At 43.7% G+C, this 24,033-nt stretch overlaps 1 protein-coding gene across 1 annotated transcript in view; it reads left to right on the top strand.

Moving 5' to 3' along the window:
- Positions 1-248: 248 nt before the first annotated feature.
- The window catches only part of CDT1 (chromatin licensing and DNA replication factor 1), a 30,847-nt gene continuing 7,062 nt past the window's right edge, over positions 249-24,033 (top strand). Inside the window, exons 1-8 of the mRNA XM_078669289.1 lie at positions 249-743; positions 1,402-1,551; positions 5,025-5,332; positions 14,850-15,041; positions 16,056-16,201; positions 16,311-16,411; positions 17,428-17,616; positions 20,111-20,254. Of these exons, the coding sequence (XP_078525415.1) occupies positions 420-743; positions 1,402-1,551; positions 5,025-5,332; positions 14,850-15,041; positions 16,056-16,201; positions 16,311-16,411; positions 17,428-17,616; positions 20,111-20,254 (1,554 nt within the window). The 5' untranslated portion in view covers positions 249-419. The remainder of the gene's footprint in view (positions 744-1,401; positions 1,552-5,024; positions 5,333-14,849; positions 15,042-16,055; positions 16,202-16,310; positions 16,412-17,427; positions 17,617-20,110; positions 20,255-24,033) is intronic.

Raw genomic sequence — 24,033 nt, 5'->3', positions numbered from 1 at the left:
GAAAAAGTTAGGAAAGGGTTAAAAGTGGGTTTTAGGGGAAAGGGTGGTGTGCTAAACGCGTGGACCCGGAGACAAACGATAAAGCCTAACACTAAAACCGTCGCCGTCAGCCTAGCTCACCAAAAACGAGAAGAGCATGATGGGAAGAATAAACCATAACAGGCCGTGGCCAAGAAATAGCCCCGCCCTCCACCCCAACCTATTGGAAGGCTTCCTGGTCACGTGACCTCCAATTCCCGCGAAACTTTACTTCGAGAAACAGACGTTTCTGTAGAAGTTGTGTCCGTGGTTCCTTCCATTCTCTATTGTGATCTCACCCGGCGTTGCCATAAGAGACGTTCCGTGGCCGGGTCCATTGGTCACCGCTTCCCCCGGGTTCTCTTTCGGAACGCCGCGTATCCCTTCCATTGTGACTCGCGATGGCCCAGCTTCGGATGACCGATTACTTCGCCCAGAGCAAGGCCGGCGGCACCCCCCTCTGCTCCGGGCCCCGGGGAGGCAAGAGCCGCAAGCTGCTGGCCGAGCAGCCCGCCGCGCGCAGCCCCGCGCGGACCGTCGAGCTCTCCCTGCCCCGCACGCCGCCCGGCACGGACCCGCCCGCCCTGTGCACCCCCCGCTCCTCGGCCAGCAGGAAGAAGCGAGCTCGGCCGGAGTCCGACAGCGACCCCCAGCCCGTGGAGGCCAAGCGATCCGCCCGCAAGAAGCTCATCCTGCCCGGGGTGGAGGTGCCGGCCTTCGAGCAGGTAAGAATCTGATCGTGCTCGAGAGTGGGGGAGGGTTTGCACGGCAGTTTGAGTAACTAAAGAGGGGGGGACGCGACAACTGTTTCCAATGTCGCATACATGCAACAAACTCGAGCTCTGGAAATGTCCTTTTCAGCTAAGTTTCCCCCGATTAGCGCCTCGAGGCAGGTACGTTTACTGGCAAATGACAAGTGTAATGTACGATCTTGTGGATTAGTGTGTGTGTGAACTATTTGTGGGTGCATTGGAGCAGGTACTTGTACTGGAGAATGTATCTTGATTAGAGGTGGGGGGGGGGGGTATAAGTGCAATAATACAAGAGTTTCTAAATTGGACGACTCTATACAAAGCAGCAATGGAAATGGGCGTAGTACTTCGATTGTTACGATGTTGTGGGCCTATGGAGGGTGATATCATATAGTTAAGGAGGCATCAAGTATACCCATTGACTGTCCTACTTGGGAGGGAAAAATTGAATACATCGTACGAATGGGTATAGTAAGTGAGTGTATAAACCAGTGGAGTTAAAGTGGCGACACATTACTTGTGGCGTTCTTGGTGTACCCCACCGTATTTGTTTTGTGTGATAATGCAGACATCACATCCATTGTTGTGGTCTTGTGTGGCGAGAGACTAATTTTTAAAACATCATTTGCAGGTTGCAAGTCTGACCTCAGAACCAGGTATTCAGTCGTCCACCCCATCATCCCTGGACAAGAATGCCAAGAACCTGGCCAACGGCATCCTTTCACCGGGACTGAGGCAGGACAGCCGATGGCAAGAGGACCCCGATTTTCTGGAAGTGAAGGTTGGTCGAAATCACATTATCTCTGGCAGTAGTCACTGGTGTGTGTGGCCTTGTGCATACCAAAGTATCGGAACTCCCTTGTGATACAGTTGTATAGAATTTGAGGTACCCTGAAGCTGTTTAAATCCTTGATCACGGGTATAGGGGCTACATAGTGCACCTGGTAAATAACTATACATAGGGTGCAATAAATATCACCTGTTAAGAGTTTGTGGGGAATAACATGCACATTTTGGTGTTTAGCGCACCAAACTCTGAATGGTACGTTGTTAGATCATGTGTGGAGTGTGTATCGGCAGACAAGTCTCAGAAAACCTTAAATCCTCTGTATAGTTCTTTAGTGTGTCCCAATTTAGAGGGAAGACGTAGCTTTAGATATAATGGGGCCAGTGTTATGGACTGATGGTTCTCAAATATATTATTGTTTTAATGGATTTGTTTTCTAAATGGTATGAAGTAGAAGTTGTTACAAAAAGTGACTCTCTCTGTTATTACTTTCTTTGAGAATATTTTTCTGAGAGGTTACCCTAAATCCTTACTTACTGATAATGGTGTTCAGTTTAAATCCTTATAAATGAAAAACTTCATATAATATGCTGGTATTATTAAAAAATTCACAACGCTTAATCATCCAAGAGGAAATGTTGTGTGGAAAGGATAAACGGTTATTAAAGGTGCTCTGCAGTTAGCTATGCAAAACAAGAAGGATTTAGAGATATAATTAATGAAAATGGTGTGGAGCTACAGAGTTACTCTGCATGATTCAATTGGTAATAGTCCTTTCAGTATCATGAGAGGTAGAGTTCCCCATTCCAAAGTGAATCCAGGTTGGATGAACAAAGGAAACTAAATGAGTTGTCAATGACGTAAAGGAATGCATGGTAAAGTCTCAACAGAAGAACAAAGTGTATTTTGACAGATAATATGGTGTCAGGAAGGTTAATATTCATATAGAACAATGGGTAAGAGTGAAATCCAGTAGGGAAGTTGAAAAAGGAAAAAACTGATTTAGTGAACAAAAGAAAATTGTCAAGGTGCATAGAAATGCAGTGCAGCTTGAAGGTGGATCTATTGATCATATGAGCTAATTAGCTGTTGTAAAAAAAGATAGTGCTTGTAAAGAAACCCAAAGTACTAACGTCGTTTCCGAGGAGGACCAATATTGGTGGATTACCATTGATCATACAAACAATGGAAATGTACCTCCTACCACTGACATTGTCTGATCATAGCTCAGACCTGTGCGATAATGAAGTACTCAGTTGTCCTGTAAATCAAAGTTATTTTACTAGCACTGGCAGAGTTAGCAGTTTTGCCAGGAACATTGTTAAATCCAGGAAACTTGAAGACATTGTTTGATGTTTTTTTCTTCATTTAAAAAAAAAATTGTATTACAAGGAGAGGATAGGAGTGCTTTCAATAAAGTGATGTGTAGTATGTCTTTAAATAGACTGTAGAGTTTAGAGTGTTATGTAGACTCTGTATTCTGCATGAGGTAAGAATGTTAGAGACAGACTGCGGTGTAGCAGTGATGTGCTCACACCCCAACACCTGCACTGTCCGAAGTTGTCAGACTGCAAGAAACCATTCTTGTTTGTATTGCTTCATCTTTACAGGTACGGTAAATAACATACCTATTTCCCAGGATTACATTCTGGCAGGTTTTGACCTACCAAAATATATCTAGGCTTGAGGTATTTAACGCATCTGGTAACTATCTAATACATAAAATTCGTTATCCCGATCCAAGTGTAAATGGGAGTTTACGCATGGGTGTTTTATTTACGAAGTTTTATATAGCGCTTGCTTGACCCGTGGGTATCAGAGCGCTTTACACACACAAAGGAAAATTAAACATTTGCATTGCATCGCGGGATGAGAGGGAGCATAAAGATATAAGCAAAAACATAATACTTATGATGAATACAGCGAAGGGGACAAAAACGCTGGTGGTTGGAACAGTCCGATAACCACCCATCCATAAAGGTCCAGTGAGATGGGAGTCCACTAGGTTATTGAAGCCTAGGTTAGTTGGCTTGGACGGTAAAGTACTTGTCGAGGAGATGGAGTTTCAGGTCCCATTTGTAGAAGGAGGGGCTGAATCTGATGTCTATAGGTAATGAGTTCCACATCCTGGGTACATTACCAGAAAGGCTCGGCATTGGGTTGTTTTCAATATCGGAGGCTCGGGTTCCAACAATGTTTCTACAGGTATGGGGAACGCGGTTCTCTCGTTATCAAAAGTAACTCCATGGAAGGCTACAGAGAGGTCCACACTACAGAGGGCAGTACAAAAGAGTGCAAGGCCAGTCATGAGTTAGACTGACAGATGTCAAGAAGTGAGTGTCTGTCAGTGGAGTGAAATAATCAGTCTCAAATAATTTGGGGACATCGATGTGCTCTATAAAACTACAATCTAGCAATTAACTAACTCTCATAATCAGTCACTACGTGTTGGAGAGATGTCTGCTATCATGGTTGTGCATGACTTGTACATGTAGCTTAATCACTTGAGGTCACCATTATGACCTTTCAACAAGTTCTGATGTGCTTCAGGTCTGGAAGCTTTGAAGTACCCTGCTTTCTACCTTGCTCCATTGCGAACTACCAGATCAATACCTAAAGGAAACTCAAACCCTTCCTTCCAGCCAAAGATTTCCAAACTGCGGTACAAGCACTAGTCATCCCTCGAATAGACTACGGCAGCATCGCCCTCTGCGGTCTCCCCCTAACCACTACGGCACCCATAAAAGCTTCTCTAAACGCCGCAGCGAGACTCATCACTGGATCAAAAAAACTCACACATTTCCCCATACCTGAAATCCCTGAACTGGCTGCCTTTTGAAGCCAGAATACATCTGAAAATCGCCTGCATGACGCACAAGGCTGTCCACCTGAGCTCACCCGGATACCTAGCTCAGAAGCTGACGATTTCTGGAGGCTCCAGAAACACTAGAGGCACAAACAATCTCTTGCTAAAGCCCCAAAGATTCCACAAGGAAAAAACCTATAAACGCTCCTTCTCAGGAATGGCACCCAGGATCTGGAACTCACTCCCCCTGAAACCAGGCTCATCTCCTCTACCATACTCTTTAAGAAAGAAGTAAAAGCTATCCTCGTGGCTAAATACACTTGAATTATTACTGGGGATGATATTTACAGACACTGCACCATTCAGTTCTACTGATCCTTTTGCATTTTTGTATGACTCGTGTTATTGCCCTACCTGATTGTTTACGCTACTATTTATTTGTACTTGTATCACTATTGATGTATCTGGCTGACTATGCTCCCGCATGTACCTTCCCCACCCCAATTGTTATTTACTCACATGTTGTACCCTTCGTCTGTAAAGTGCTCTGATATCTGCAAAGATCTTGTTCGCGCTATATAAAACTTTCTAAATAAATAGACTCAATTACATCTTTAGTTGGAGCTTCCTTCCTGTATCTTACCCTGTCTTTTCGTTACAGGCTGAGCCAACCCGAAACCTGGCTGAGCTCCAATCGCGCATGCAGAGAATCCAAGAGCTAACTCAGAAACTGAATCTATCAACATCTCCGGTGACCAAGAAACCGCCAACGACATCTGTTCCTAACACCGCCTCTTCCCCCAATGGTCGGACACCAGCACTGCCTGTGAAAAACACCTCCGATCTCAAGACTCTCCAAAAGCGGCTGAAGAAGTTAGAAGAGCGGAAACGGGTGCAGAAAGCCAAAAAGCTAGAGGAGGAACCCATGCTAATTGAGTCCGGTGACAGAGTGCAAAGGAGTGAGGAAAGGTATGTGTACTGTGGACGTAGAGCTCCTGGCAATGCACAATAAAGCCCAAAACCTTCATCGTGGTTCTTTTGGAGCTAGTCTTTGCGCTTTTGCTGGTGTGGCCATTTTAGATCTTGCCTGAGTCGAAGCATGCAAGATATATATATATTTTTTTAACCTAAATGTGTTTGAGGCTGTCCATTGCTTAGATTGGTTGGCTTCATTGTCACTCATTTGCTTGCTTTTCGTAAACTGGTGCTTGTGGCATTCACTTCCACTTATTGTGTTTTGTCCCTGCCCTAGAGCATTGCTCAAGTACTTATTGTTCCACTTCTCCCTTAGTCCGGTGTTATTTTATTTTTTCTCTTGAGCACCAGTGACGGCCTGTAATTTTAGGAGTGTGGGGCGGCAGATGGGACGCACACATACTCACACATGTGCAAACATCCATTCACAACACTTGTGACTAAATATTCAAGCACTAGTATCAACGAGAGGGGGGGGGGGGGAGGGAAGAGCACATCCTTTTCCCCTTGGTTAAATGCAAAACAGCAATGAGGACAGGCCCTGTAAGGCAATATAATATAACTGCATTAACAGGCAATGGTATACGGCAAACCCATTCGGTTTTAAGAACAACCCTCGCCCACCAACCTAGTTGGTGTCATGCTTCATCGGGTTCCCACCTGGGAGGCTGAGTACATCCTAGGTGTGCTTTAAAGCCCGATTTACAGCAGAGCGGATGCTTTGGTGACGAGTGAAAAAAGTGAGGTTAAATTTGTCTCAAGGATCCCCCTCCAAGCCTGGACAAAATTATTTATCTTGGGACAAGGTAAAATGTAAAGCGGATATTTTTAATACGGAGTTGATCTTAGATATTCAGGCGATGGTCTACATGTTTCAGCCTTGATAACATAATTTGTCACGCCTTCTTCAAGAGTAGTTTGAGGCCAGAAGACCTCATGTAAAGTGAGTACACACGCTAAGGTATAAGGGGGTGGACCTGCTGCTTACGGTTTTCACCATATACGCTTTATCTGCTTAGAAATTTATTTCTCACAAACCATAGTTTTGACATAAGCTCAGGTGGATGCAGTAAGCGGTAAAATGCACCTTACAAGTGGATTTCCCACAGGCATACCTTGTAATTCATCAAAAAAGGCATGCAGTGGCAGTGCTGCAATCAACCCTCCAAACATGTAGGTTTGGGTTTTTTTTTGTTGCAAAAGTGACTTCGGTGAAGATTAATCATAGCCCATTGTCTTGAGCAGGTTAGCCAGAATGCTCATCATTCATGCGTACCCGTAAGTGGATAATGTCCTAGGAGTTAGGGCTCTATCAATCTATGCAAATACCTATTCATTATGAGGGTCTGGGCATGTAATTCGCCCAACCCTTCATAGGGATTGTTTTAAAGGAACACCTTTTGAAGCACAACAGTTTTTTGGCAGAGCAACAGATGGATAGGCGTACTAGTCCCTCCTTGGTACTGCCTTGTCTGCATTTGTAACCTCCCATAAGGACGACTTTTTACTTGTGGTGCTACACAGTCTGCTTTATCTAGTCGGTGAGCATTATTTTATTTAATGATCCCCCCATCCCACCCACGGCGTCGCGGCTGTCTGCCCGCTTTTGTATTTTTATTAACGTATATATTTTTTCATTTGCAGCACGGTCACATTTTCTCTAGCTGCCGCGCTTCAGAAACTTTCACTGAAATTTTGGCTGTGCCACTTTCTTTAGACGCTGCTCACTGTAATGTGACAATGCCTTTTTTGTGTTGCTTTTAAAAACTCAAAAGGCAATGTCATTTACAATGTCAATAGATTACTCTCGCAAATGCGGCACCGATTGCATTGAAAATGCTTGTTGTACATGTGCAGCCCGGGTTCTTTAGAACATCAAGTTTACTGTAAGAATGACAAGCTCGCTGCAACGTGGCTGCCTTCGGCCAGGGTCACTGGAATGGAGTGTGTGGCCATGGCATTTTTCACTTAAGTAGATTTTTTGTGTTTGCTACAATTCATCTGCTGCATAATCTGCAGATTTTAACAAATACATTGTACCTAGTTTAAATGGCTCACAAGTAACTAAAAGTGCAGCAACGTTGCCACGCAATGGAAGGCTGTTTGCAAAGGTTGACTGGTCACCTTCCTGTTGCATATTTATTTATTTTATTTATTTATTTTATTTATTTATTTTTATTTTGAAAGTTTTATATAGCGCGAACAAGATCTTTGCAGATATCAGAGCGCTGTACAAAAACAAGGGGTAAGAAAGCAAGAGAGTGATTAACAGACTTTTGAGCACAGAATAGTTGTAGGTAATAAATGAGTAGCAAAATAGGGTAGGTACATGAGGGAGCATAGTCAATCAGATAAACCAATAATACAAGTAGACAATCAGATAAACAAATAGTACAAATAGGTGCAGAGTCTCAAATAGATTCAAAGTAAAAGTTCAGGTGAATTTAGCCATGAGGATAGCTTTTACTTCTTTCTTAAAATATGTAGTGGAGGAGATACGCCTGGTTTCTGGAGGGAGTGTATTCCAGATCCTGGGTGCCATTCCTGAAAAGGAGCGTTTATATGTTTTTTCCTTCCGGAATCTTCGAGGTTTCAGAAGATTTTTTTGTGCTTCTAGTGGTTCTTGAGCCACCAGATATTGTCAGCTTCTGAGTGAGGTAGCCGGGTGAGTTGTGGTGTACAGCCGTGTGTCATGCAGGCAATTTTCAGATGTATTTTGGCTTCAAAAGGCAGCCAGTTCAGGGATTTTTAATCATAGGTGACACACCACCCATTTACTGTGGAAACCCTAAACAACCCATGGATCGTGACATGGTTCAACATAAGCCATTATAATGTTACAGAATTATTGCTGTAAAGGTGACGTGGTGCTCAAATATGTGCATCGGCGAAGTGCAGCGCGACTGAGTGTGCCGCAGAAAAACATTACACGTAGAGAAGTGTGGCTCAGGGGTTAGAGGCGGCAGACCCAGAAGCTGAGATCGGTCCTGGACCAGGGTTCAATTCCCCGCCTCGCCGGGTCTTGGGCTCAAAAATTCCATGGACTCGATAATTCTCGTTCCGGTGCCTACTTGACTCATGGGTTCACACTCTGCGACTCTGGGCAATAGCTTGCTTAATCTCCACTACGGCCCCTCGCGGCGGGATGCCTGGCTTTCACCTTGTGGATACCCTGCTGGGGCTATCTCACAGGGGAATACCAGGACGGGTTCCCAAGGCAAGCGCCTTGATGCCTACGGGTGATACGTGCGCTATATAAATCGCAATACATTTACATTTACAATCTTAACATTATTGGGTGGAGATTCGAACCAGACAAATGAATATAGAGTAAAATTACGATGTAAGTGGGATAGGGTGACTAGGGCCAAAGGCCGCGGGAGAAGTCCTAGGTGGTGCAGCTGACCATGAAAGGCCCAAAAAAGGATCCTTGATCTGTATATCCGGAAGTGTGTAAAGAAGATAATTGAAAGAGTTATGAAAAAGTAAAACGGATTAAGACTAAAGGCCAGGCAAAATTACTATGTGACCTTAGAAACGTATGAGGGAGCTAGCAAGCGTGAAAGGGAAACTCTCCCAACGGACAACTGAAAACTTACAATGGTGTACTATTCTCCCGAAACCAGAGAAGAAAGCATCTGCTCAAGGAAGAGTGATATGTCTATACATTGCGTAAATACAGAAAAGGAAAAGAAATCTGGATAAGTGAAAGGAAACACACTCACAGGGAGGAAAGGGAGTGGATGGGACTAGAAAGGATAATGGACATAGCATGCCTTGTCTACCTGTATGTGTGGTGAGCGGATCAATAGAATCTGAAAGGAATATGAATAACAAGTGACGTCAGTCCGAAATACAAGTGGTGATTAAAGTCACTAGAGCCAGGTGCCAAACATCAATTCAGGTCGATGTAGACACAACTCACCGACAAGCCGGTGATAATTCCAACCCGGCTGGTCTGGACTGCAAGTAGAAAGAACGTGACCGAGTACAAAGGGATCTATGACAGGGATAAGAACAATGGTCTAGGTCAGCCTGTTATCTCACAGGTTGAAAGTAAAGATGTGAAAGAAACCGTAAGAAACAAGTCATACCTTGAAAGTGTAATTGAAATTAAAGGGATGCCACGGTTGGATACACAGGTAAGTATCTTTGAGCCAAACGATCTAAAATAAAAAAAGAATACAAATGGAGTGGAGACTGGAGTAATGAAGACCCGCCAGTGAGCGGTGAGAGACTGAGACCTGTGTCATAAAACCGCATGGGCACTCAACAGTACTTACTAATGAAGTATGGCAACACAACAACCCGTAGCGCCATGTGTGGATACGGAATCCATCAAAGTGGAGACCACAGGAGGGACGCGGTTGTGTGTCAGGAGGTTTGCAATCTGCAAACAAAAAGGGAGGAAAGTCTAAGAGCAAATCCTGGGTCATGACCAGTGTCACCAGGCTCATAAAAATCTTGCTAAAAGTATGTGAAACAATCAGAATGCGGGTGCATCTAAAGCTCTTACTTGGATTGTAGCAGTGGAGCGTGATCCCGTGGCTCGCGTTTGTGGCATCAAGGTGTGGGGCGGGACAAAATCCGGAAGTGTCTATATAGTCACGCTCACCCAAAGGCTAGAGCGTGCAACCGCACCGCCAACCGGAAGGCGGAACTTTATTGTTCCCGGCTGCATCCACTGTGATAACAGCGAGTATGGGTATGAAACCTCCATGACAGTGACTTCCGTAGGAATGAGTATATCTCAAAATGGAAGATTAAGAAGAAAAAATCAAACTTCACTTCAATAATTAAGAATGTTGCAACTGACAGTTTCATTAAGAGTGTGTGGAATACTCGACTACTGGGTGTTTGTACACCCCAGATAACACCATGAGGGCGATGGGCAAACCCTAGCGAAGTAAAAAAGGAGAAAACTATTAAAAAAAAAACTGACTCCAACAGGACTAGTTCTCGAATGCCAGGTGACAATAAGAGGTGGGGGGGGGGGGGGGGGGGGAACAAGCACGCGGGAAAAAGCATATAGCAGTAACCACATCCTCATATAACAAAATATGTACATCAGACTGGGTACAAATGAAAGGACCTGCAGGGCTTCTATATAGAGAAAGCCACTGTTGGGTGGTAAGGTTGAAACCCACAGGGGTTACTAATCAGAACAGGGGATAATAGTAACAACGCTGTGTTGATTACAATTAGAGTCAAATCACACAATTATGTTTCTGTCGGTGGTATAGTGAAGGTGACCTATTTAATGAATGCGAGCTTATAGGTCAAAGAATATTGAAATGTCACTACATTAGTGTGTCGAGCAAACAAGTAGGATGACAAACATGGTGCCAGAATAATAATGACCATGGTGTAGTATTGGCAATACAAACACTCATAACTCAATTATAATTATGATGGCAGTGTAGTGAAGGTGACATATATAAAGCATACAAAATTGTAGGCCAAAGATAGTTCTAAATGACACTGAATCCAGTTACTAAAACATATTCAAACACAATGTACATAGGACATCATTACAGCAATTATTTCATTCAAGACTACAGTGGGGTGCACAACAACACTGCATCCTTGCGATCCCACAATCTCAGTGATAATCTCCCAAGAAGTACTGCATTGCATGGTCGCTATTTAACCCATGTTCCACAGTGTGCACGCGCATGATCCAAGTAGCCTCTGTCCTCCTCAGTTTCAGCTCTCTGTTCCCTCCACGTAAGCTGGGTTCTATCACCTCAATACCATAAAAGGTGAAGATTTTGCGTGGACTTTGGGAGGGACATGGTGCTGCATGTAAAACGACAGGGTATCTAGCGTATTGTTGGTGTAAAGCCCTGATATGTTCTCCAATCCTGTCCTTAAGAGGTCTGATCGTGCTGCCTACATATTGTTTCTGACATGCGCATTCAATTATGTAGACTACAAATCTAGTAGTGCAATTGATGTTAGATCTAATGTCATAGGTTCTTTTGTTGTATCTGGTAAATTTTTTCGTCCCATGTTTAGCCCATCTACACTCCACAGCTGCCACACTTATAGAATCCAATGGTGCGTGAGGTAAGCCATGAGGACAAGTTGTCCTGACGTGGAACTGTAGGACTGAGTCTGCCGCGTAAGGTTTTTCCCCGTCTGAAGTGATTTAGGGACGGGCTGTGATGTGATTATTCAGTGTATCATCCGACTGTAGGATGCCCCAGTGTTTGTTCAGGCTCCTCCTAAGGGTGTGGCATTGAACTCTGTGATGAGGCGTACTCTATTATTCTCAGTACGTGTCTGTGTTTTGGTTTTGAGCGTGTCTTCCTTTTCATGTGAGTAATTCTGTTCTCAGCTCCTTTGATGTTATGTATGGGATAACCTCTTTTCTTGAATCTGTTTTTAATGTCAGCGATACAGCTGTGAAATTCTGAATCCTCACTGCAGTTCCTTCTGGCTCTTACAAATTCCCCATATGGTATCGCTCTGATTAGGGGTGTGGGGTGAAAATTGTCTGCATGTAACACTGCAGTGCAGGATGTTTTTTTGCGAAACAGCCGACTGTGGAGTTCCCCATTATTGACATAAAGTTCAGTGTCGAGGAAGGTGATGTTGGTGCTACTGTTCTCCATTGTAAATTTCATGTCATAATCATTAGTTTTTGTTGGAGTTAAATTGCTCTTCTAATTCAGCTTGGGTGCCTAACCATAATAACAGGCAGTCGTCTATGTAGCGACTCCAGAAGACGATAAAGCCTATCCATGGTGAACCTCTTGTGCCCCAGATCCAATCTGATTCAAGACATCCCATGTAGAGATTCGCGAAAGACGGAGAGAATTTAGACCCCATTGCTACACCCTTTATTTGTTTAAACCACTTTCTGTCAAATAAAAAGAAAATGTTGTGGAGAATCAGATCCATCATGCTGATAAGCATGTTGGTGTGGTGCCAGAGTGTTGCCGGTCTATTGTGGAGTGTGGGGCTGTATGTGAGGTAGTGAGATGCTTGTGGAGTGTGGAGTTCGTGTGTGAGGTAATATGATAATTGTGGGGTTCATGTGTGATGTTTGTGGGGTTCGTGTATGAGGGAGTGTGATGCTTGTGGAGTATGGGGTTAGTGTGTGAGGGATTGATGTTTGTGGGGTCCGTGTGAGAGGGAGTGTGATGCTTCTGGAGTGTGCAGGTCGTGTGTGATGGAGTGTGATGTTTGTTGGGTTTGTGTGTGATGGAGCGTTATGATTGTGGGTTTCGTGTGTGAGGGTGTTGTGTTGTTTGTGGGGCTTGTGTGTGAGGGAGTGCAATGTTTGTTGGGTTCGTGTGTGAGGGAGTGTGATCATTGTGGGGTTTGTGTATGAGGGAGTGCAATGTTTGTGGGGTTCTTGTGTGAGGGAGCGTGATGTTTGTGGGGTTCGTGTGTGAGGGAGTGCAATGTTTGTGGGGTTTTGTGTGAGAGGGAGTGTGATAATTGTGGGTTTTGTGTATGTGGGAGTGCGATGTTTGTGGGGTTTATGTGTGAGGGAGTGCGATATTTATGCATGACTGGTGTATATAACAGGGATACTTGTGTGCAGGAAAGTGACCAGTGTTATGGGAGAGAGAGACAGTGTTTTTGTGTTTGTGAGAGGGGGAGTGTGTGTGTGTGTGTGTGTGTGTGTGTGTGTGAGAGAATGAGAGGAGTGTGTGTGGGGGGAAGAGGGAGAGGGAACGTAAAGGAGACAGGAGAGAAGCGAGAGCGCCCTCATGAAAGGAGGAGCCACGCAGGTAAAATGCTGGCAGCAGGCCCTGGAGCCTCTCCCCTGCATCTGAACGAGGGTCTGAGACCGTGGCATAGTGCCATTATCGACAACTTCTCCCACCCCTGGTCTGAGCATGCAAGATTGAATAAATACACAAGACAACTTTTGTTCTGGGAAAATATTGCTGCAGGTTTACTCCATACAAGAGCATGCAATATGTGGCTTATCTTACAGGCGATCCAAGGGCGGGCAGCTGTGCCAACCTATGCTGCCCTCCGCCTGGTGGGCCAGCACTGACTGTGGGACACCCCGGCAGTGCTACCCTCGATGATCCTCTTCCGGATCATGTGACACGTTGGTGTCTTCTACTCACGCACTTTTCAGGGCGGAGCGTAGCAGGGTAAACCCTAGGTTGGTCAGGCCCCCAACCGCCCGAAGGACTAAAGGGGCTATATATATTTATTTATATTGCTATATTTAGGTGTTAAACTGGTACCAATGAGGTGCAGCCTGTGCCCAGACAGTGTTAAAAGTAAAAATGATGAGCTACTAGCCCAAAGCGTGCTGCAGAATTGCTTTTCTTGCCGCAGAATTTGGTCAACCATGCAGCATATTTTGGCCCTTCCTGCGACATAATTCCACTGCCCCAGTTTTTAGACGATCTGCACTTGTTTTGCGAACTCCATTGGCTGTAAATTTTAATTGGTTATTGTATTAAGTAGTTATTTAGTGGCGTTGTTTGAAAGTGCACACCAGAGATTCAATATTTGGAAACCCCATGAGCATCATACACTTGAAGTTTAAATTTGCTTTGAGTACCTTCCCGTATCATCTAGGTTAGATACTTGCTCACTTCTCGGGACAAACCAGCTTGTGGTGATTGGTGTCTTTTTTCTGATGCGCAGCGGTTTGTGTCCCGCCATAGCCATTCAGTGCAGTTAAGGTCTGGATTTTGACTCTAATTTTGGAAACGTGCAGCAAGCCTCTTTTAACATAAAATGTTTTTTATCCTGGTTACCCTTCCATCAAAGTTGCTGCTGTTAAGTCGTTTTCTGTTGGTAGAATCGTACACACACAATGTTATCCGTAATGGCAGATGTCTGCTGATACTTGTGTGTAGCTTTTGGTGTTTGTATATATATTTTTTTTGCGTCAGATATTGCAGTGAATTTGCTGAGGTGTTGACTATTTGGTAGGTAGGCAATCTACTTAAATATTTTCCATGTTTAAATCTCACTGTGGGATGATGGGCTCGTTTTATAATGGCTTGTGCTACCCTTCCCGGTCTGAAACCTAATCTGGATTCTGTCTTTTGACCTGGGTGTGTTGTCGCCACAACACTGAATGCTCCAGACCACATATTCAGTTTGATTGCCTACATAGGTGTTAACATCTCCTAATCCTATAATGGTGCCTTTTTTTTTTATTTTCAAAAGGAGTACACGAGTATCTTAACTGAGGTGAAACCAGTCAGGGTGCACTTTTTCACACTTGTCAAAAGTGAAATGTATGTGCCATATTTATTATGGCTGGGTTGATTTGCTGTATAACTGTATCATGAACTGTGGCATTGAATATATGGTATATCTTAGTGATCATGTGCCTCCTTTCATATCTACTAAACTTTTGGTGACGGAGGCTGATAGCGCGTAGTTTGGTTTGGTGCATTGATGTTTGAGTAGGTAAAGCGTGCACAGATTTTTTTTTCATCATGCTTCTTTTGGAAAGTGATCAGTTTCAATGCTTAGATTTGGACCTCTTCTAATTACTTCCTTTTTCTTGTCTTTCTAGCCCTGCTCCAGCATACCAGCGTTTCCACACCCTTGCCCAGGATGTGCCCCCTGGACTGTCTTTACCCTACAAGTACAAGGTGCTGGCCGAGATGTTCCGCAGCATGGACACCATCGTGGGAATGCTCTTCAACCGAAGTGAGACTGTGACCTTCTCCAAAGTGAAGCAAGGCGTGCAGGATATGATGCACAAGTGAGTGTGGACTGGCTGTTGGAGCCAGTTTTTCTGCTGTCGTGCACTTTACAGTATGGGTCCTCCAACCTTTTGTACAATAAGAGCTATTTATGTTAAACTAAATTGCGAGCTTCTAATATTAGTGATGTAATAGTGACCACATCGGACAAGATCACATCAGTGACCGCCACTTCAAAGATTACTATGGCTGTGCAGTGCCCCTGGCACACAAGTAAACCTATTAGTAATAAGTCTCTGCAAATGATTTATCGCTCAAATTCTCAAAGTATATTTTCGAAATTCTGCCATTTTTGTCCAAACATCAGCTTTTGAGTTCTGAAAATACTCAATTTGTCTTGCAATATATAATCTTGTCATATGCATGTTAATTTAATCAAGCAAAAAGTTCCAATTTAGACTGCCGGGATGCACACGCATGCTGTGGGCAGAAGTGATGTGAAGTGTGGATTGAAGGGCTACTGCTTCCTGTAATCTGCATATGTAGTGTCAGATGCTCCTGGTACAGTTTAGATAGGGTACGGAAACATGTTTCCCCCCTCCACATGTTGCATAACTTCCACCTCCACGTAGGATTTCACCGCACTGCATTTATGAACTTTTAAACACCCACTCGCCATGTGCTGGGACATCTCCTTACCTCTGACTGGACAGGGGTGAAAGGCAGGTTTTGTTGGGGCCTCCTCAGGCTCTAAGCTCCCCTTGGAAGAGGAGCCCAGAGCCAAAACATTGAATGGTTCGTTACTCTTTTAGTAAAGACCAATCCAGCCACAAGACTTTATTTTCCCATTTGTCTCCCCCCCCCCCCCCCCCCCATGTACTTTTCTTTGAAAATCCTAGGAATATATTGGCAAATACCAGAAATAACATAACTTTCTAATGTGTCAGTATGAAGTCCACTTTTCTGTAAAAAAAAAAAAAACTGTTTGTTCTCCTTAGAGAATGAAATTAAAAAAAAAAACATGTCTCAGAGTATTTGGTGTAGGCACTACAAACTTTCCTATTGTGTTGCAGGCCTTTTGAGGAGAAGAACATTGGTCAGATTAAAACGGTTTATCCCACAGCCTACCGTTTCCGTCAGGAGAACAATATCCCAACGTACAAGGATGGCATGAAGAAGTCAGACTATCAGCTCACGCTTGAGCCCTCGGTGTCTAATGGTATGTTGCTGCCCTCCCACCCTGCAAAGCCACTGTAGAGATTAGTTGTACATTTGCTTCCTAGAGGCCTAGAATAAATGTAACTAAAGGCATTTTTCTCCCCCCTTAGACAAGACTGATGGTCGGCCGCAGCTCTCTGCATCATGCCTTCTGGAGCGGCGCCGCATCTTTGGAGGCAACATCCTGAACATAGTAAAGAGACATCACAGGGTAAGGATGTGATGGAGAAGAGTAAAGGGTGAATGTGTCGGAGCGTCACATCTGCTCGTCTCTTTGCTTTCACTTCATTTGGAATTGGTTTGAGGAGGTACCGTGAAGCAAGTGTTCATGACATCCTAGAATTTTATTTCCTAAAATATAATCCGCTGTTTTCTCGCCCATTTTTGAGCCACGGCGAGTAAGTGCGTGCCTATGGCCATTTAATGTGTACTAGTTCCTAGTATACCTAATTTGCTCCTCCTCGCAGCTTCTTTGGACATGCATACTTCTAATAGTTGATCTTGCGCTGCATGTGTGAGGTAGAGTGTGAGAAAGCGATCCAAGGCTATTGTGGCATTGGGGTGAAAAGAGTACATTATATTGCAGGTGATGTGAAGTTACATCCTTTTGTAGATAAACGTTTTCGTTTAGTGTTTACTTGTGAGCGCTACCTACCACTTTTTTCCCCCTTGACTCTTTCTGAGAGCACATTTACAATTTTGGTCTCCGACATTGCAGTCACCAGATCTATTTAGGAGTTTGAACTTGCAACTTTTGAATGTTTTTCTTGTGCATATTTAGGCGCTCAGACTTTACAGACCATGTGCTTTTGATTGCAACACATTCACACTAATTTTTGCTAGACCCAAGAAGCAATTTCAGTTTTCTGTGCAGGCATCAGTGCAGTAGTGTACCAGGTGCTCAGGATGCACTTGTGCCACATGAGTGGCTGTCACTGCAACCAGTATCCCTTTGCACAGTTATATGGGGTGGGTGGCGAAGGAGCGGAAGTGCGCGATCCTATCCACCATTCAAATAAATTCAAAGAATATTGTGACTGTCTCTGCAGTCCAAATGCGAGATGAGTTAAAATATGTGTGATGTTGGCATAGTTGACCCTTTGTGTTCAAGGATGCCCCTTTCCTCTTTCTTGAGTCATGAAGCATGGAGTACTAAGCCTCCACTATTTTTTTACATGTTTGTGCTGTTTGCTTCACTTTAGTAATAACACTACTTTTTCTGGACAGGCTTTCCTGGAGTCTCTGGATTCTCGCTTGGTAGTGCCTGATGAAAACATCACCCGCTGGCATCCTCGCTTTAATGTAGATACTGTACCGGATATTCCTGTCGCTGAGCTCCCGCTGCCTCCACAGGTCAATACATTGACGACAGCGCAAGACGTGCTGAACAAGGCTCGTGGCATGATGACACCCAAGGTCAGTCCAGACAATGACAATTGTTTCCATGTATAGTTAATTGAACTGCTAAGAAACAATGGGCAGAGAATATAATAGTAGGTACACTGCAACAAAAAAATTGTATTTGTTTACATTAACTTTAGTCCTAATGGCATGAATGGGATCTGATTAGGCATGAGGGTGGGGTAAGTCTGTTCTTTACCTTCTGGCATTGACAAAGGCATTCTGTGGTGCACCAGTGTAAGTTAATCGTGGTGTGAGCAAAATAATAATAATTTCAGCAAATCAGAGCATTGAAATAAAGCGTATCATACAGCCATGTCACCTAAGCACTACATGAATATTGATTCAGCACCTTGTGTGGTAATGTCATCCAGAGTTTAGGAGTGGGCAGTAAACTTCACGCCACCTGCGAAGTTTTGCCTGCTCCGCTTGGAGTGAGGAGTTCTGGAAAAACTCCACGAATAATCGTGTTTTTCTCGCTTGTGACCCGCCAACGAGAAATTGAACACTAGGAAAAGCCCCAGTGCAGTTTCTCTACTCAGGCGGCAGCAAGCTGCAGCGCCCTCTGGCGCAGCAGGTGGTGCTGTGCGCACTAATTTTGCAGTGCGGAACATGCCGAAATTCCGCTGCTTGCAGAACTCTGTGGAATCTGAGTTTTTATGTAATTCTGGGTGGGGAAACTGAGTTCCACCCACCCCTGCCAGAGATGTCGGATCAAAATGCAATGCACTGGACCATTGTGAATGAATACAATACAGCAGGCAGTTTGAAGATCCTTGAAGGAAAGGTACATTTCTGAGGCTATGCTGGTCTCTTAGAGAATGTCATTCGGAAATGAACATTCGTTTAATACGCGCAGTAATAATAAATAGAGCTCACACTAGATGAGACATCTATTTGGAACAAAATGGTGTTGATCCCTAGTTGGCGTAAGCCAGAAAAATGCACTTTAACCGATCATGTAAAGTTGGTTTCAAGGGCAATAACATCTAAGTGTACACATGTGAATTTGATTGTGTATGACTATTCTGCACATTAAGAATGCACAATTCTACTGATGCTCAAACTCCTACCTAGAGTCCTACATCCAAGTTAATACTTGTTCCACCAGGTTGACATTAGACATGTCTCTCAATTAAAGGCTAGGCATACGAACCTCTGCAAGAAAACACCTGTTCCCTGAAATAGTCTCCTCCTTTCATTGTGTGATTATCTCTTTGTAATTTTACCCTCCCTTCAAACAAACCAGACTCCTGCATCTCGCTTCTACTTCGAACATGAGGGCACTGCGCCCCCTACAAAAATGTCTGTTCCCTAATTTGCTGGATACTATCCATATCCCTGTAAAAACTGTTGTAAACGTGTGCTGGTGGGTATTATGCCTCTGAATGTGATATTCTTATAAAGCTTGCAAATGCCCTGTGGCGTCTTGGCGCTTGCAACTTTCAGAATGCATCATAAGCCAGAAAAGAGTTAATGTTTCCGACAGTCCTGCCATGCATGCCTATCAACCACTTGTTTGTGGAAGAATGTACTTAGAACTGAGTTTGGTTTCAACCAATGATATTCTAGGTAGCATTTTGTCCCTTAACAGTATTGCATTGCAAATTTGTGCATCAAAGTGAAGCAGAAATACTGTTGTTGCCTGTTTGTGTATTAAAACAGCTTTCAGTGCTGATGCACTTTGATCTGGGACATTCTTATGTATGGGGGATGCTTGCATTTTTACTGCCACCTGTGCTACACTTGTTCTGTTGTGAGATGGAATCTTTTGTTGCACATGCCTGTGCTAGTACAATTGTGTGTGCGAGGAAACCTTGAGTGCCTCAACACTTCATGTCTGTGTGAGGGGAAACCTGCATTGCTGCTTGTGCTGTATGTGAAGGCTGCTTGCACTGTTCCTGCATGTGTTGCACCCATTCTGTTTGAGGGAAGCCTGCATTACGGCGGCTTGTTCTGTTAGATTCGTAATATATCATAGAAAATATTGGCTTTTCAGATCTCGTTTTAGATGGGCATGGTGACATTTTCTGATTGGGATTCTGGGAAGATACATTCTTCTGTGTCAATACCATATACCTTTCCATTTCATGGATTTGCTTCAATTTAGAGATTTAATACCCAATTAAAAGGCATATTTTACTGTATATAGTCCTTATTTCCTATCACCCTTCCCATTGTCCATGTTGCTTATTCCCTCCCACTATCCCACCCACCATCTGACAAAACTTTTTTTGGGCAGCAGTGTGGTTGTGCAGCATATTAGTTTGGATAAAATCGGCTCAACCAATAGCTGTTGCAGAGGCAAGACCTTTTGGCTTTGCCAGTGCGTGTTGTTTATTTTGAGGAGGCGAGGAGCCAAACCATAAAGCCAAATCAAGAGCAGTTCGCTCTGCCAATGCTTGTTCTTCTGATTCACACGCAATAATATCTAGCCGGCGCTAAGATCAGTTAAATATCATGGTTCTTATACTCTGCAGTAACACATGCTACCTTTTCTCCTGTATAGATGGAAAAGGCTCTCGCAAATCTGGCCTTGCGGACTGTGGAATCTAACGTGGCAGAAACGAAAGAAGCGAACCCCGTGAAACCGGGCCCCGTCGCCAGCGTTCCTGTGGCTTTGAAGGGAGTTCCAGAGTCCCTCCTGGAGAGGGTGAGTACTACTGCTCCTATACTACGTCTTACATTAGTAGGATGTGGCATTTATCCTCCATATCCTCCCCTTCTGCTGGTGACTACCATGTGACCCAGTGTCTGCTTCAAGCTGGTCTGGTATGTTGTAAAGGTGCGTGAGTCACCCTTTCCAAACACTCCGAAGTTTAGAGTTTTGCAGGGTGATACTAGCGAAAGTTGTTTTCTGAGGTGAAACTAGGTCGGTCTCATTGAATGCTGAGTGGCATTCAGAGAAATTTTATAGATTCTGTCGTGGAATTAAATATTTAAAAAAGTGTCGTTTTATTTTTTTTAATATTCAAATTTAAGCCTTTAAACTTGAACAGATTTGTAATAGGTGCCCCGTTCTCTTCCTCCCTACCCACCCCCCCTCCCTTTCATAGCTGGGCAGTTTGATATGCCGTGAGTTTCCTGCCATTTTGCAGTTGGTCTGAGAAAGTTTGCGTTCTCCGCAGCCCTATCTGTTGGCCCACTCTTTCTGTTTTGGCTTTAGTTTTCTGCTGTCTGATTCAACTGTAGTGTAGAGTTCTGTGCAGAAGGTCCAGAAAAATATCCCAAAACAATCCTCCGTCTGTGTCGGTTGAGTTTGTGTCCCTTATGTCAGGTGCCCTCGTACTAGAGGACGGGACTGACAGCAGAGACTTGCACTGGTGGGAGCAAGCCCGCATGCAGTGAGCCAAAAATCAACGGTACTGGCCTGCTTTTAGGTCATGCCTAGACGGAGCGCATGTGCGTCATGCCTAGACGGAGCGCATGTGCAGTCTCTTGACATGCAGTCTACTTCTGTGGGCTTTTACCATGCCCATAACACACGCCCATCACTTTCATTCGTTGCTTGGCTGCCGTTCAAAATTACTTTTTCTTTGATAAATGCTTTACATTTTCCTGCCTTTTGGCTTATTGTTCCTGCCCTGGAGACTGACCCTGTTACATGGATCAGTTCTCTTCTGGCCATTTACTCGGGCACCTTACTGTTACTTTTGAAGGCTCACTGTGCCGTCTCCAACCACCTCCTGTTTTATGTGGTATTTGTTTGTGCTGTGATTTACACATGCAGCGTATCATGTTTTTTTAATCATTCGTCCCATTTTATTTTTCATTTATAAATTTCGTACAGCGAGAACATGACTCTAGAGGGTATCAGTGCTTTACATTCTCTAGGGTAGGTAGGATACATTTGTAAGAATAAACACTAGTCTCATAAATGAGAGTAGCATGGTAAAACTGGTATCGGTTTGCCCATCAATTTAGTAGTCCTACACAGTATCGGAATAATAGGCAGGTAAATAAACCATAAAGCAAAGTATCTTAGGGCAGAAACTTGTTCATTTGAATATTATTCCTTTTTTTTAATGAAGAGGTAGATCAGTCGGCCCGTAACATTAAGGGGGGCCCTTAGCGTGCCCATATTAAATTTAGGAAGACCGCAAAGACTGGCGCTTCCATAGTCTCATCTAGGCAATATAAGAGCCTGGCCCCCAGCTTAAAGTTGTCCTGTGGTAGGAAGGGTTTAAGTTTCCTTGCTATACTCATCTGTTAATTAGCTCCTTTGGTGGCATTGCTGAATATGTAGAATCATATTCAAGTGATCGTCTAGTGTAATTCCAAGGGATTTAGCTGAATCAATAAAGGGAGGAGTACAGTGAAGGCTGTTAGATGCTTCATCCAGAGGCCTGTCTTGGGAGTGTGATTAGGAGGAGCGATGAGGAGGAATACTGTTTTAGAAGTGTTGAGCTTTAGATGGTTACCAGTGAGACAGTTTTTAGTGTTCTTCAGGGTAGAGTTGAGTGAAATGAAGTGCCTTGTTTTCTGTTTCCTGTAACGGCAGCAAGAAGATATTTTCACCCAAACTATGTACACTTCAGTTCTATCATACTAGGGTGTTTTCTGCAAACGTACCTTCATCTAGTTTTGTTTCCTGATATCCGACCGTTGTCCAGAGGGAGTGTGGGGAAGGGTAAAGTTGACCTCACGTAACAACTATATCCACGTTGCCTCCTACATAAAAGACGGACACCATTGTTTTTAGAGGGTTGTACGAAGTGAACTGGTGTTTGAAAGTGAGCGAGGCGAGCGCTTCATACTACCGTTTCAGTGCGCATGTGTTGTTGCATGGATGCCAAAGCCTGGTTTGCCTGGTGCCCATCCAACCTGTTTAATATCCCTGAAATTTGCAACGTTTTCATAAATGTTTCTTAATTTCTTTGGCTTCCTTTAACCTCTTGGGACTATACCAGTAAAATTTGGAAAATCTATATCAGTTTGTTGAAACTGACACGTGGAGGGATTTGATTTTACAGCGCCTAGAATCAGACTGCATTCTGTAAGCTACACAGTGGCATGACAAAAAAGGAAAGCCTCTCTTTAGTAGCGCTGCAACCCCTCCATTAGATCACATAACTGCAGCACCATCGAAACTGACAATTATTAGTGATGTTCTGTAGACCTCATATCTACTAAATTCTAAAACTTTTTGATTCCTTTATACCATCCAGAACACCATTTGCATGATCGGCAAATAGTGTCGGGTTTCCCACCATTAACTACCCTCACCAGAACAGTTTCCTGTTCAGTGATTTCACTACCTGTGCTTCCATCTGCAATAATTCTCATAAAGCGAGAATTTAAAACTATTTTAGATGTCGTGTCGAAATATATCTGCCTCACATCTTATGAACTCTGGCTTTTTCGCAGTTTGTATTTTCTCCGGTATCCACATTGGTTTTCTTCATAGCCCTTCATGGGGCTTCCATGTCTGAGAGTGGCTTGCCTTGTGTTGCAATTAGGGAAGCCTTGTTAATCAAGATGGTCAATTTCTTTCTCTCTCCTTCGGTTTTTGCAATGCTTGCATGAGGGGCTGCTCTGCGAGGGCACTAGAATTTGAGGTACTCTTCGCAAGAGTCTGAGACTGCAAGGCTGTTTTTCATTTCCAGGCGGTACCATGAAACACGCCCTATGCCCTCACTAGTTTCATGAACTTAGATTGGTTCAATGTGCAACTGTTCACATCCACTTAAAAATGCATTTCTACCTGAATAGCTGACTGCCACAGCAGGATGCTTTTGGCAAATATTGCAGTAACTTTTTTTGGGTCCTTCTCCCTCCTGGCTTTGTTTCAGGTATAGCCATTGGGGGGATTCCAACCAGTGAGACTCAAACTAGTTTTCTTTTTTCAGCATCATACTTTTTGTTCTTGGTAATGGGATTATGTGGGTTGGTAGAAGGCCCAACCTCATTTGTTTCTTCTATTTCCTTCTCCTGGCTTTTCTTTATCTGTGTCGTTACTATTTTTATCCAAAGTTGAGATTTTGGCTGGGACATTTTTGCTTGTCCGCAGAACATAGTGATCAAGTCTGAGGCTATACTTGATTCAGTTTTAAAACCGGTCCAGAAATTTTGTCAATGGCAACACGTTTTTCACATAGGCGACCGCACTAAATCTTGATTCGTTTTCCTCCTACAGTTTTCCAAACTCATTGAGAACAAGTGTTGAGGCTGCCTATTGCAATGAACCTCGTTGCTGCTACTGCAGTTGTTAGTGATTCGGTTTAATGGCAAATTGTGATCGCACTGGAGTCTGCACTCAACCTAGAAGCCAAGAAAAGGTTTACACCTAACAAGGATTTGAGCTTTGGAAAAGTACATAAGGGCAATCCAAATCTATCATCCATATTACAATATAAAAACATTAGAAATTATATGTAATTGGCTGCTAAAAGATGGATAAAATAAAGAGGAAACAAGAAATTAGGCAAAAAA

This window comes from Lissotriton helveticus, chromosome 12, assembly GCF_964261635.1.
Source record: "Lissotriton helveticus chromosome 12, aLisHel1.1, whole genome shotgun sequence".
Lineage (NCBI taxonomy): Eukaryota > Metazoa > Chordata > Amphibia > Caudata > Salamandridae > Lissotriton > Lissotriton helveticus.
Note: the sequence above shows the minus strand (reverse complement) of the source record. Positions and strands in the feature narration are given on the sequence as shown.